This window comes from Perna viridis, chromosome 4, assembly GCF_037379345.1.
Source record: "Perna viridis isolate PV_CMFRI_1.1 ecotype Kerala chromosome 4, ASM3737934v1, whole genome shotgun sequence".
Lineage (NCBI taxonomy): Eukaryota > Metazoa > Mollusca > Bivalvia > Mytilida > Mytilidae > Perna > Perna viridis.
In genome coordinates this window covers 5807389-5822637 of record NC_142448.1, presented here as the reverse complement: position 1 = coordinate 5822637, position 15249 = coordinate 5807389, and the positions used below count along the sequence as shown (strand labels likewise).

The window sequence follows — 15249 nt, the reverse complement described above, 5'->3', positions numbered from 1 at the left end:
TTATAAAATTACTATGTTGGTAAAAAGGAAACAAACAGTATAAACTGGAATATTTTAATAATTATAAATCTACACTCTGGTATCAGTAAATATACCAGCAATGTAAACAAAACTGAAACACCAGATACATATTGTCAACTGAGAGCATAACAGACAGGTACAAAAACTCATGTATCCTCTAGGTCTAATGTACAACCAATACTAGTAAATATCACCATTTCATGATTCCAAGTTCTCTCCTTAGTAAACTTTCAGTTCTTTTCTACACAAGTATCTTCTTTTTCATCTTGTGCTCTAGATACTTTCCACAATTCCTGTAAATATTTTATAGATAAAATTAATTCACATAACATAACATAACACTGTCAAAAGGGATAAGGAAAAGCAACTGTGCATCCTTTCTTAAGTTATACCCTCCATACAAAAATCAACACCATTCAAAAACCAAATAGATTTTCAAGAATGAAGATTGTGATCATTACAGGTAAGTCAAATAACAACCATTCTTAGTCCATGGAAAAAGTAAGATTTATTTTTCATTTAAAAGGATTTATTGCCCTAGTTTGCTCACCTGGTCCTAAGGTTTCATATGAGCTAATGTCAAGCATGATCTGAAGAAAAACTTAAAAACAACTTGGTAGATTTGAAACAAACTTGGTATGAATGATAAATGAAAAATCTTTTACAGTAAACAGGACGGCTGCAAGTGACTAACTAAAATTCTAACTTGACCATTATAAAGAACAACTTCCTTGTAAATACAGGGGCTAATATTTTTACAGTATATAGAATTCTTGACCTGAATATTTTCTACAAATGATCCACTACTTGGATGATAGAATATCAAGCTCATTAGGTTAAATTTTGATTGAATATAAGAAGCAAAAATACTGTTAACAAAGGCTAAAAGAATGATTTAACATGGAAAATCATTCACAGTTTTTTATGCCCCTGCAATGGTAAGTTGGGGGCATATTGTTTTACCCATGTCCGTCCGTCTGTAGTGCAGTCCATAATTCTGTGCGACCCATAAGTTTTCCATACTTTTTTTGAAAATCCTTGAAGATATTTAACTGATTTTTTGTATGCGAGTCTTTCATGATTAGTTACAAATTGAGATAAAGTTTTGTTCTGCTACGCTGAGTTTTACCAAAATTATGGGCCCTGGACTTAAAAAATTCCATGGAAATAACAGTTTTCTGCACTTTTTTGGTAAACCCTTGAAGACATTGAACTGATTTTTTGCATGTGAGTCTGTCATGATTAGTTACAGAATGAATTAAAGTTTTGTTCCGCTACGCAGAGTTCTACTAAAAATATGGGCCCTGGACTTCAAAAATTTCATGGAAATAAGAGTTTTCCACACTTTTTTTGTAAACCCTTGAAGATATTGAACTGCTTTTTGGTATGTGAGTCTGTCAAGATTAGTTACAAATTGAGTATAAGTTTCATTCTTCTACGCTGAGTTGTACCAAAATAATGGGCCCTGCACTTTAAAAATTGTATTGAAATAATAGTTTTTTGCTTTTTTTTTGTAAATGCTTGAAGATATTTGACGGGTCTTTGGTATGTGAGTCTATCAAGATTAGTTACAGAAAAAGTTTAAGTTTCGTTCAGCTATGCTGAGTTTTACTCAAAACCAGACACAATAACACATCTGACAAAGTGCTTTTTACAATGAGTTATGATATAGCTGTACGAAGGTTAAATGCGGGGCATCACTATCTAGTTTTTTTTTATTTTCCCAAATCATATCACATGTTATATTGGCATTCTCTGTAGTATTAAAAATATCAATAAATTCTACCTACATTTAAAATTGAGATATAACTTGAATCATATAAATCACAATTTAATACTACATCAAACTTATAAATCCAGTTTAGCAGAAGAAAAAAATGTGTTACCTAAATAGAAGATCCTACAAGAAATTTTGAAATTTCCCATCAAGATTTTTGTGAATTATTTAATCCTTGCAAGTCAGATTCAATATCTTTTGTTACATTTAGTTTCATGTTATATGTTGACCAGACATACTAACCAAACTTGGTGGAAATGATGAATGGGAGAACATCAACAAACAAACTACTTTTGGTACTGCTTAATTGAAAAACGTAATTGCCAGAGCTATCTTAGCTTCAGATTAGCAGAATTTCAAAGATCAACTCCTTTAAATGTACTGGAACTAATATTTTGAAACTGAATAGGTTTTTGTTCTATAAACCCAATACAAACAATCCACTATTTGAGTTTTAATTAATCTAAAGTAAATATCATAGCGGAACAAAATGTACACTTGACCTGTAACTAATCATGGTGTACTTGTATACCAAAAATCATGTCATAATCTGCAAGTGTTTAGAAAAAAAGTAAAAAAAATGGCTATTTCTGTGAAATTAGCTAAGTTCAAGGCCTGTAATTTTGTTAAAAATTATCGGAGCCGAACCAAAAACAAACCTGTCCTGTAACTTATTATGGTGAATTCATATACTAAAAATCGTGTCAAAATCTGCATGCGTTTAGAAAAAAAGTTCGGAAAAACGTTTATTTCTGTGAATTTTGATAAGTTTAAGGCCGATTATTTTGGTAAAAAATCATTGGAACAGAACGAAACCTAATCCTGACCTATAACTTATCATGGTGAGCATATATACCAAAAATCATTTCAATATCTGCCAGCATTTAGAAAAAAAAGTCTTGAAAACTGTTATTTCTGTGAATTTTGCTAAGTTCAAGGCCCGTAATTTCGGTAAAAATCATCAGAGCGGAACGAAAAATAAATTTGACCTGTAACTTATCATGGTGAACTTATATACCAAAAATCATGTCAACATCTGCAAGCGTTTAAAACAAAGTCCGGAAAACTGAAGATGGACTGACGGACAGTTGGGTCAAAACGATTATACCCTCTGCAACTGTGTAGCATGGGGTATAATAAAATCCATGGTAACAGAATAGAGACACTCCTTCAAAATAAACTAAAAAGTCAAATAACTACTATATAATATGATAAACATATTAATTTTCGCGGTTACAAAAAATGATTAGTGCTCTATGGTGTTAAAAATCAATTCTGCGTATACTAGTTTTTCGCGGTTTTCTATCCACCGTGAAAATAGCAAAAAATTAATACAGCACAAAAATTAGTACGTTTACACATTTACAGTACATTAATCATTTAATGACCAACATCTCCTGTGTGGACAGGCGAATGTCTGCAGTGGGGTTAAACTACTTCATAAGACCACAACCATCCCTCTTTTATGTATAAAGGTCAAAAATGAACTGAAACAACAAATAAACAATACCACTAATGTATCATCGAATTGACAATATAACTTACAAGTTCTTTAGTCCTACTGTATTGAAAACACTGAGGGAAATCTGCTACCCTGGACACAGTAAATCCCTCTATACATTCCAGTTGAGTCAGATTTTCTCTGAAGTGTTGGTATGCTGGACAAGCTATATCTAAGTCCTTTAATGTAAACACATACCTGTACAAAAATACAAGATAAAGAAGCATCTAGTTAAAACACAAATTTAATATACTTTTTGTTTGGTTTTTTTACATGCCTCTACCTCGTTTCCATGTATTTCAGCTAGCTTATATAGTTTATACAACTTTACTTATAAATATCTATTCAATCTACATATACATAATGATATATTCTTCAAAATATTGGTTGCAAGGTCAAAACTACAGTAGATGTTAACTATGATGGTTCAGTAAGCTTAACAAAATGAATCGTCTCAAATAAACTGTATAGAAGAGCATTCACCTTTTTTCAATAGCTATAAACCAGATGTGTGTTTTGGATCTTTTCATTATCCCATATACAGTCCTGAATAAGGCATCTGTCGCATCATCATCATAAATGACTGAAAAGGCAATAAACTATTAATCAAAGTTTTAAAAAGACATACAAACAATAGTTCACTTTATACATTAATCCTTTTAACACTACATTGTATTAGTATTTATTAAGGTTTTAATCAAACCACATTGTAAATTCAGAAATTATTGTTGCAATTTTGTCATTTTAGTTTAAAATGCAAATTTTACTTTTAATAAAGATTCCAAGAAAAATGTTGGATCAGTAATGGGAGTTTAAATAATTGTTACTTAAAAAACATTTTTTCAAGTAATAAAAACATGGTAATAATTTCTGAAATGACAGACCTATTACACAAGGAGTATCTATTTACAGCATCTTAATTGCACAATTGTACAGAATTATACACCAAGTAATAAGTTGTACATATGATGTGAAATCTTCATCAATATTTTTTTTTACCAACTGCAAAACATTCTTGACAAAAATGCAAAAGCAGACAGGGCAGAAAAATGGCCTTTGTAGGTGTGGTACAATTTGATTCTCTTCATCAAAATAAAACTGCACCTTGTTCTTTCAAAACAATCTATCATTAAATACTTCATAGTGTAGTAAAACCTGAATCATCATTGTTGGAACTGTTTCATAATATTCAGCCTGAATACTACGTTGGCCTTCAACAAAAGTTGTCTTTCATAATGTATTGTGGATTATCTGCTTTTTTTCAACTAACAAATGAGAATAAGCATTACAATTTGAGTTATCTTTATTAAAAATCTTGATACTACTCATTAACTACAATGTTAGAAGCTGCAATAACAAAAACACTTTTTAATCAGTGACTGCAAAATTCAAAAATCTGAACAGAACTTCAGGTCTGGTCAACCAACCAATTCTATCTATAAAGAATAATTCTGGTATTTCAAACAGAAGAAACATTAAGTCCACATCAAGTTAATTAGTAGATTCTCATTCCCGCCAGCCCCTACTCAAAGGGCCCGTCCAAATTTTTGTTATTTTTGATTTTTTTACAGTAGTTCAAATTTATGGATTTCTTTTATGTCTGTATCCATCATGACTCTTCTTGTACACAATATCATAGACTTCCGGTCAAAAAACGAGTAACGTGGTGTATGTTTACAGAATACCTCAATATAATTTTGGCAGATCTCAGGATGGCTTTTGTTGTTAGTCACATTATAAGAGGAATTAAAGAAATAAAGCCTTGTTAATCCTCCCGTCCCATTTTTTTAGTTGCTGGTGGATGAGAATCTACAAATTAACTTGATGTGGCCTAAAGGATTTTATGGCAATTCATAGATGGTTATTTTAAGCAGTGACTGAAACCCTTGATCAGAAATTAACAGAAGTAATAAAAATCAGCCCTAGACATCCTATAATACTTTACTGGGGTTAATGTTACTAGAATTGTCCATAGGTCCAATTACATTCTATTTTTACTGTCTTTAAAGTAAATCAAACGATTATTGTACTTACCATCAGCAGATATAATAATGTCACATTGCTCAGCTAAAACATCATCACATGATTCATTTATGTTTTTAATACTACACCACTCAGCTGTAACATTGTCACATGATTTAGCTATAACATTGTCACATGATTCAGCTATAACATTGTCATATGAATCAGTTGTTTTGTTGTCACATGATTCAGTTGTTACTTTGTCACATAACTTAGCTGTAATATAATCAAATGAATGAAGTGTAATACTATGTATTGATATTTTCTGGTGGTTCCGATGAACAATGTGAACTTTTCAATACTATCTCATCTTGTGTTTCATCTGAAGAATAAATGCATTTACAACTACACATTGCCCTTAACAGGATGAATACCCCGTAGTCTGTTGAACCCAGTACATTTTGGGACCAGTGTGGACACATGATTCATATTGAACACATTTTTTATGGGAGATAGACTAAGCATTTAGAAACAAAATTTTGCTGCCATTCTAAAACACTGAACTCCAAACCGAAATCAGTACTTTTTCTGTTGTTGCCATCACAAAAACAGAATATGACTGCAAATGTACTTTAAACATAAATAAATGACAATATTCACACATCTCTATTGCAATCTAACACTCCATTGAGTTTCATTACAATCCTGCGTTGTTGAGGAGTTGCAGACAACCCCTCAGACCCAAGATTTACTGAAAAATGCCTCTTAAGTCCTACAGCCATCATTTTTAAAATATTTTCTCAATCATAAATTCTTGACAATATGTACATCCATCCCAATAAATGTATTGTGATTTAACAGGCCATTAAGTTTCATAACAACCTTGCAAGTTGTTGAGGAGGAGTTGCAGACAATGCACAGACAAAATATTGCTGCAAAACGCTTAAGTCCATCAGCCATCATTTCTACAATTTTTGCCCAAAACTAAAATATCTGACTGTTTGCACATCTCCATGTGGTTATAGTACATCCCACAATGTTTCATAACAATGCTGCAAGATGATTAGCAAATCGCTTATCCTACCTGTGCACCTGTTCCATGCTCCCAGTTTTTAGTGGAGTCAGAGTTGCTCATTTACTTTTGTTACTTTGTATGTATTTTTTTAGTTACTTTATGTTCTTTGTGGTGTTTGTCTGTTTTCCATGTCTGGTCTTTGTCCCTGGATTACATTCTTTTGATTTCTGCTAGAATCTTGGTTCCCTTGATTATTACTCTTGCAGTTAGGCAGAAGAAAGGTTGGACAGACAATCAGGGTGAAATGTATACACCCCCAACAAACTTCGTTCAGGGGGTATACTGCTAGTTAGTAATGTTAATGGTAGGCAAACACTTCTTGAACATCTTTTCATCTTCACAAATTCTGTAGTCTGTTCTAAAAAACAGATGTTTTTTGATGAATTGATACACAGGTAAAATATAGCCACATGACATAACACAACAGAATTCAATTGGTCCACTTTGGAATTCTTTTACTAACAATTTAACAATTATCGGTACCTTCAGTTGAATATCTGTTATGGAACCAATCCAGCTCTACTATTCTGTAGTTGTTGGTATTCTCAATGATATTGTTATCAAAGTTGTATTTGGCTAGTTCTAATACATCTTTACCTATATCTGAAAGATATAACTTTATATAATTGTTGTAAATAGATTTCCTTTTTTTACTTTCATAAATAACTAAACTTTATCAGAGGGCTATTGATCACAAGTTTGCAACATTTGTTTCTGTTATTACTTAACAGTCCACTGAAGTTTACCTGTACAGATAACATTGTCAGCGTATTTAGCAGCTATGATACTAGTTAGTCCTACTCCTGCACCTAGCTCTAGTACTCTTTTCCCAATAAACTTCTCTCTCTTACTGATGATGAAATCAGACATATACAAACTTGCCAACCAAACCTGTTCATATACAACAAATATCATTTATCTATCTTATCTATCTTTGTAATCATTTATCAAAGACATGATCTTTTAATATGTGTAAAAAATACCAAACACTTCCTAATGGCAGACAAGCACAATTAAGTTTGTTAAAAAAAATATAACAAAGTGGACATGATGTGACAACTTTTGCTGATTCTTTGTTATCAGTTGATGAAATTGTCTATAGTCCAAAGGTTGTATGGCTATAGCAGAAAATTTTCCTTTTGAACTGAGTTACTGTCAATGCTTTGTAGCTAATAATCTTCATATTTAAAGATGGTAGTCAAGAAAATTGACTTATTATACCAGATGTTACCTGCTGTCCTACATTTTGCAGGATGGTCTCTTTCTTGTGGACTGAAAATTAACAGTCATCAGTACAATATAGTCGTATGAAAAAGCATTATTGATTAAATAGAAATCTGTTAAGAAGCTAACCCTTAATAGATCAAAATCAAAAAACAATTAGGTGCCATTAAACTATCTCATAATTATACAAGTACTGTTTAAATAGATCATATCTATTACAGGGAGCATCTATTCAGGTATTTGGCAAATTTGTACAGAAATATACATTTACATGTACATGTACAATCGGCAATTAGATTTTGATATGATTTGTCAAAAAATTGATCTAAAAAGACTTTTTTTACATAAAAACTATTTAAAATAGCATAATTACAAATCCTTATTCTAAAGTCTCTTCTAGGGGGAGATAATTTGAGGTAAAATATTAAAAAAAATAGTTTTTCTTAAACAACAAGAGAAAAAGTGTGGTGACTCCAAGTTTTCTTTCCAGAATCTGAAAGAATGACAGATAAATGTTCTAAAAAATCTAAAATTCTAAAGATTGTGTGAGAAATAACAAAATTTCATATATTAACTATATATATTTTTTTAAATCTAACATTTAGGCTCCATTAATTTTAATGACCCATGTTTTTTTATTTTTTTTAAAGTAAAGTTTGCTTATCAGACATCATCTCTGGAAATATATCTTTCTGTGGTGAAAACAGGAAGTTCATAAAAAAACTTACCAATGGTGATGGCAGAAAGATATTCCCATTTTCTTTTCTTTCTCCTGATATTACAATCACCATCTTCATCATACTGCACTTCTCTATAATAAGTTTTAATATCTACATTATCTAACTCTTCATACTTATCCATACAATCATTATTAAACTTTTCCAAGTTATAATCTTTAGATTTCAGATTTCCAGAATTAACTAATTCCAAGTCACAGCCACTCTGACTTTTTCCTGTATATTTCTTCTTAAAATCATTTCTCTTTTGAATGTCTCTGTCAAAGTTGGCATTCATAAATTTATGTTCAGAAATTTGATTTGATCCCTCAGTCTCTACAATACCAGTAATTCCACTGCTTGTAACATCTCTCTGTTCAACTTTTCTTTTGGCATCAATTCCATCTTCAGAAAAGTAAAATCTAGACACTACAACAGTCAAATATACTTCACTATATAAATCATTGGTTTTTGTTCAGTGAACAGTTATTTCAAACTTAAAGTGCAGTAAATAATCACAATTATATTGCTGTACATGCAAAGTAAAGTGAGCTGAAAGGTATTGAGTGGATTATGCTGTAAGTTTGTTTTTTTATTTCATACCTTAACAATATCTTTATGCTGTTGCATAAATACTAAGGTACTATATGTAACCTTACCATGGTGTTTCTGACTTGGACAGCTGTTGATTTGTATATGTACATCAGATAGAACTAACTCATCTTTTTGCATTATATCCAATCACATTATGTCAATGGTATCTGTAAGAACAAAAAACACAGCTGGATGGGAGTGGGCTGTTTAAACTCTCATCTTAGAACAACGTAACCAAATTCACAAAGGTTGAAACATGCAAGAAACAAATACTACCTTACGACAGTATTGTTGGTTGATTTCTAACAACATTAGATCTCAAGTTCATATTTTGATATATGTTACTGCCAACTTTGTAAATTCAACTTTTAACTTTTTTAAAAATTTGTTCAAAATCTTCAACAAGAGGCTCCCAGGAGCCTGAATCACTCACCTTGTTCAATATTTGTCTTTCAAGGGCAATAACTCTAACAAGGAGCTGTACGACAATTTTGACCCAAGGAAGACTTTGGTAGGACTTAACATGAGGATCATTAAATCAATGAAAGTTTCATTCAATTTATTAAAGTTTTCAAGATATTGGCTGAAAACTGCTAAAAACATAATTTTTTCCCTTTCAAGGGCAATAACTCTAACAAGGACTTGTCTGACAACTTTGATCCCCACCAACTTTTGTAGGCCTTATCATAAGGATCATTGCAGCAAATGAAAGTTTTATTCTATCTATCATAGCTTTCAAGATATTGGATGAAAACTGTAAAAAAAAAACAAGAGGCTCCCAGGAACCTGAATTGCTCACCTGGTTGAATATTGCCTTTCAAAGGCAATAAATTTAACTAGAAGTTGTCTAACAATTTTGACTCAAGAAGACTTTGGTAGCACTTATCATAAGGATCATTTTAGAAATTGGAAGTTTCTTTCCACTATCAGTTTTCAAGATAGTGGCCGAAAATTGTAAAGAAAAGAATAAAAAAAGGTCATTTTTCCCCTTTCAAGGGCAATAACTCTTACAAGGAGTCATCTGACAACTTTCATCCCTGAAGACTTTTATAGTCCTTATAATAAGGATCATTTCAGCCATTGAAAGAATTTAGTTTAAGCGGTTTTGGAGATATATGTGAAAAACTGAAGACATGAAGATATCTAGAAGAAGCGAAACAACCAGATAAAAAACCGAAATAAATCGATAATGAGAGGCTGGAGAGGAATAAGATCTATTATGATACAGACAAACCGAAACATAAATTACAAACTTCATGGCAAAAAAAAAAATCGCAAATGGCTGGAATATTGTCCTAACAACAATACAGAAAGAGCTTTACCAGACATGAAACTTGTAAAAAGTGACTGGAGATCAAAGCTATGCCCACATCTGATCTACGGGTAATTATTTATGTTTCATGCCTAGGAAATTAAACACTTTGACCACACTAGCACTGTTGAACTCTGGATTGTTTCAAGGCAATGAGATCTAGAGTCAGGCATTAGTATGACGACACAGATCATCTTGATGTTTTTAGTTTATTACACCTTGAATGTGTTATGGATTGTTAAATGGACATGTACTATGGTTGTAAATGATCACATCCAGTTTCTGCAGGACCTGTAGATTTTCGAGTCTCCTGGTCCTGCTGGCTGGTTGAAATATTAGGTTAATTTCTACCCCTGTGATGTGTAACAGTTTATACAAAGTTTGGAAAAAACATGGATGTATGTACATGTATCTTCCCTGTTTCATTGTTACTGTTGTCAAGAACCTAACCTGGTTCAGAAAAAAATAAAACTGATTGTATTATCCAAATTGAAGCATATAGCTTTTCGAAGATATGAAAGGCAATCATTTTTTAATCTCAGTATCTGCTATATAGATGACGTATTATCTTTAAACAATCCTAATTTTGGGGATTTGATACATCACATCTACCTCAAATAACTTGAGATAAAGGATACTATAGACACTGTGAAGTCAGCCTCATATCTTGACCTACATTTAGAAATCGATGGTAAAGGAAAACTATTGACCAAACTTTACGACAAATGTGATGACTTTTCATTCAGAATTGTCAACTTTCCTTTCATCTGTGGCAACATTCCTTCAGCACCTGCATATGGAGTGTTCATATCACAACTCATACATTATGTCAGAGCTTGCTGAAACTACACAGACTTTTAGTATCATGCTAGAATTCTAACAAATAGGCTTCTGGAACAGGGTTATGTTGCTACAAGATTGAAGTCATCACTACAGAAGTTTTATGATCGTCATCATGAACTTGTGGCTCGTTACGCATGAAAACAGATTTGTTCAACGTGTCATAGTTTACCTTTTCTCTTTTGTCTACCCCGGGCTTGACTTTTTTATGAGCAACTCGGCGGGTGTTTCTAGAAAAGCAGAGGACGCTTACCCTACCAGTGCACCTAGTTCACGCTCCCAGTTTTTAGTGGAGTCTGAGTTGCTCATTGACTTTTGTTACTTTGTATGTATGATTTTAGTTACATTATGTTCTTCGTTGTGTATGTCTGTTTTCCATACCTTGTCTTTATCCCTGGATTACATTCTTTTGATTACCGCTATAACCTTGGTTCCCTTGATTACTCTTGTTTACAGCTGTCAGTTGCTTCTGAATTTTGTTTACATCACATGATATGTGTGAAATATTCCACCATCCGTGGAGAACTGAAAGGTATCATGCTTTGTTACCATGTTAAACAAAAAAACTGCTGAAAAAGAGCATATATTGAAGAATACTGTAAGTTCAAAAGAGTACCTAACGCACTGTAAAATGTTGGAAAAGCCTTAAAAGTGTTTTTAGAACATATGGAAAAAATTTGGGCAGGGGTCCCCCAATGCCCTGTTATTCCACCAGGTCTGAGGGGGGCATTAGCCCAGTATAGATTTACAGGAAAAGAACATAAAAGGAAGTTAAACCACGACTACCCAAAATTTTCATAATCACCATTCAATTTCATATCAGGAGATCATATTTACTATATTATGATAAACCAATTATCGTTGAAATCAAAGCAAGTATAAAAATTAGCAGAAAAATTGCCACCAAGAACAATATTCTTTTGTCATCACCATTAAACTCGAAACACCTAGTTTCCTAAAGATGAAATCTGAGCAACTGGTGAAAATGATCATAAATTGGCAGCCATTTTGCAAATGGTCGCCTCAAAAATAAATTCAATACTGCCTGTCAACTAAGAATATCATGTTTATCTTGTGGGTAGCTTTCATTTTCATTATTCATCTATAGTTGAGGGAAAAAAGGCAAAAAAAACATTTTGACCTAAATGTTCTATTTTTAGTAACGATGGCCATGTTTTTTTGACTAATGAAAAATTTTAAATGATCAGTTTGTGGAGGAAACCCTAAAAAATATGCCAACTTTCATCAAATTTTGTTGCAATTGGTTTCAGAGAGTTGTACCCATTAAAACAATAAAAAAAAAGTCTGTTTTACGGGCCATAAATCCTACAAAAGGCAACAAATCACTCTGGAAATTTTGGCAGAGGTCCGTCTACTGATAATGAACAATATTACTCTCCATCAGAATTTGGCTAAATTCAACAGTTTTTGAGTTATTTGCAAAAATGGGGTCACTGGTACAACATGTGAATGGATTAGACACTTCCTCCATGATAGAGAACAGAAGGTTGTCCTAGATAGCTGTTCCTCCAAAACAGCACCAGTATCCTCAGGAGTGCCACAGGGCAGTGTCTTGGGTCCCTTCCTGTTTCTTCTATTTATTAACGACCTGCCGGAGTATGTCAACCATTCAGAAGTCAGATTGTTTGCAGACGACTGTGTACTATACAGAACGGTGTCAATGCAAACAGATCCAAGAAGACCTGGATGCACTACAGCAATGGGAAAAGGATTGGCTTATGGAATTCCATCCCCAGAAATGCCAAATTCTACATGTAACAACTAAGAGAAAACCACTGAAAGAACCATACACCATCCATGGCCATCAGCTAGAAGTGGTAGAAACAGCAGAGTATTTAGGTCAGAATATCCATCATCAGATGAATTGGAATGGATACATAGATCAAGTTGCCAAAAAGGCAAACTCCAACCGTGACTTCCTTCAAAGAAACCTGTATGCCTGCCCTAAGAAGACCAAGGAGCTGTGCTACACTACATTGGTGCGACCAATCATGGAATATGGGAGTGTAATATGGGACCCTCATACAGCCAAGAACATCTGCAGTATTGAGATGGTACAACGCAGGTCCACTAGATTTGTATATGGCAACTACAAAACGACAAGCAGTGTTACTACCATGCTTACCAACTTGAGTTGGACAACACTCGAGGAGCGTAGAGCCCAAGCCAAGGCCGTTATGATGTTCAGGATTGTCAACAACTTGGTAGACATCCCAGCCACAAATCTCACACCAGCTGCAGTGAATGTTAGAGGCTACTACCAGAGATTCTTGGTGCCATATGCCAGATCCTCCTGTTACAAACAGTCATTCTTTCCTGACCCAATCAGAATCTGGAACCAACTTCCTCAACAAGTGATAGCCTGCAACTCACTGGAATCGTTCAAGAGTGAGTTGCAATCCACCAGTCTGAGATAAACAACACATCCTCGTTTTTAGCTGCACTGTAGATATGGATTTTAACTCGCACCTTGGATCCTTCCAGCCCGATCACTTTTGTATAAAGTCACCAACCAGTACGAGGATACACCAAATGGTGGTTTTGTACTCAACAAGAAGAAGAAAAAAAAACTGTATGTTGACCCCACATGGGTCAACAGATCTTCAAAAAAATTATATCATAGATAGATCTTATCATGGTGAACACTTTTATCCATGTCAGGATTTGATTTAACCAAACGGTTTGGGAGATATATGCAAAAAACTGCTACTGACCCTTATGTTCTATTTTTAGTATGGTGGCCATGTTTTTTCACCAATCATAAATCCAAAAAGTCATTTTGTTTAGAATACCCTAAAAAACAGTAATACCAACTTTCATTGAATTCCGTATAGTAGTTTCAGAGCAGAAGATTTTTTAAAGTAATAATATCAAAACAGCAAAATACATCCAAAAAGGGCAATAACGCCAACGTGCGTCCATAGATCCTCACCAAAATTACATCACAGATAGATTATGGTGAACACTTGTCAGAATTCGGTTAAACCTAACAGTCCTGTTTTTTAACAAATCAAAAATTCAAATAGTCATATTGAGCAGGATACTCATCCAAATCCATTTAGTAGTTTCAGAGAAGATGTTAGGTTGGAAGAATTGTTAACATTGGACAACGACAACGGATGCCAAGTGATGGCAATAGCTCACATGGCCTATGCTAGGTGAGCTGAAAAAGGATGTTAATAGAGATGCCCTTATGGGTAAAAAATGGTAAAGTATGGCAAGTGCTACTAAGTCAATGTCAACCATTTTGAAAGCAAGGGGAAAGGAGGGGCTGGATCTTTTTTGAAAAAAAAACAATAAATGTTCAAAGTTTTGAAAAAAATCATTGAAAAAAATACACCACTTTTCCAAATCAATATATATTTGATTTTGCATTCCACAGTCCACTGAAATTTAAATTAAAATTTTGTGCTTGCGAAAAAAATTCTCATACAACACCTCTGTGCCTATCAGGGGTTAAATATTACGAATCTTGCACCGACAGTAAAAGTATACGGTTAACTTGTCATGTGTTAGTGCAAATAAATACATATTACATGTATATTGTTAACTTAAGATTGTATTCTTTTTTATTCTCTTGGAAATCAATTAACAAAATTGTGTTTATGTGTGGATTACATTTTACTGTAACTTGTGTATTACAATATTATTCTTTTATATAGCAGCTACATTTGCTGTCAGCGTCCTTCTCAACCACAGAAGGTGCGTGCCCGTCTTCGGACGAAAGTTTTTATTTCTGATCTGTGTCTAACAGCGCTTGAAGAAATGTGAAAAGCAATGACTTAAAGCGTCTCATCGATTCAGAGTTTACACGTTATCAAGATCCCCGAGCAGACAGCACTACCAACTGAGTATATTTGTAGATAATCCCATTATCCGGTGTGTTTTTTTTTTCTTACTAAAATACCATTGCTTTTCCATTTTGTTCTGTTGGATTAGTTTTCCGTTTTGACAATATTCTCACATCATATCAGTTTATTTAATGGACAACGTTTGGTATTTTGATGGGTTCACATGCCATCGACCAGCAGGAATGTGGGAAGAAAGTACTGTAATGTAATCAGTTGCAAGTTTCTTTGTATATAATCACTTCTTTCATTGAGAAGTGTGGCTTGGGTTTGTTTATTTCATGATAAAAGCCACACAAATGACAGAACTTTTATTGGTTAATATAGTAATTCTCAACATTGATAACAGTCTTAAGAA

The 15249-nt window shown here is 33.3% G+C and overlaps 2 protein-coding genes across 6 annotated transcripts in view; one reads left to right on the top strand and one right to left on the bottom strand.

Moving 5' to 3' along the window:
- Positions 1 to 40: 40 nt before the first annotated feature.
- LOC148618626 (methyltransferase-like protein 22) lies at positions 41 to 14785 on the bottom strand. 4 transcript variants are annotated; one of them, XM_088577704.1, is made up of 10 exons: positions 14662 to 14783; positions 8936 to 9037; positions 8289 to 8705; positions 7568 to 7608; positions 7083 to 7227; positions 6820 to 6939; positions 5334 to 5537; positions 3783 to 3882; positions 3344 to 3497; positions 41 to 314 (listed from the first exon to the last, which is right to left on the bottom strand). In XM_088577704.1, the coding sequence occupies exons 2-10, from the start codon at positions 9006 to 9008 to the stop codon at positions 252 to 254; spliced, it is 1317 nt and encodes a 438-aa protein (XP_088433830.1). In that variant the 5' UTR covers positions 9009 to 9037; positions 14662 to 14783; the 3' UTR covers positions 41 to 251. The 4 variants fall into 4 exon arrangements, with proteins under 4 accessions (XP_088433830.1, XP_088433833.1, XP_088433832.1 ...); XM_088577707.1 differs by having other exon boundaries at positions 14713 to 14782; XM_088577706.1 differs by having other exon boundaries at positions 14686 to 14777.
- The window catches only part of LOC148618625 (uncharacterized), a 32169-nt gene continuing 31700 nt past the window's right edge, over positions 14781 to 15249 (top strand). The window contains exon 1 of one of the 2 annotated variants that reach the window (XM_088577701.1): positions 14781 to 14922. The gene's annotated coding sequence lies outside the window, so the exon portion shown is untranslated. The remainder of the gene's footprint in view (positions 14923 to 15249) is intronic. The other variant, XM_088577700.1, reaches the window with a different exon arrangement.

Excerpts from the sequence above, each read along its gene's own strand:
- LOC148618626 (XM_088577704.1), bottom strand. The coding sequence starts at position 9,008 with ATGCAAAAAGATGAGTTAGTTCTATCTGATGTACATATACAAATCAAC. Across the intron at positions 7,228-7,567 it reads TGCAAAATGTAGGACAGCAG|GTTTGGTTGGCAAGTTTGTA; the intron begins GTAACATCTGGT and ends GTATATGAACAG. Across the intron at positions 5,538-6,819 it reads TAACAGATATTCAACTGAAG|CTAAGTTATGTGACAAAGTA; the intron begins GTACCGATAATT and ends ATTATATTACAG.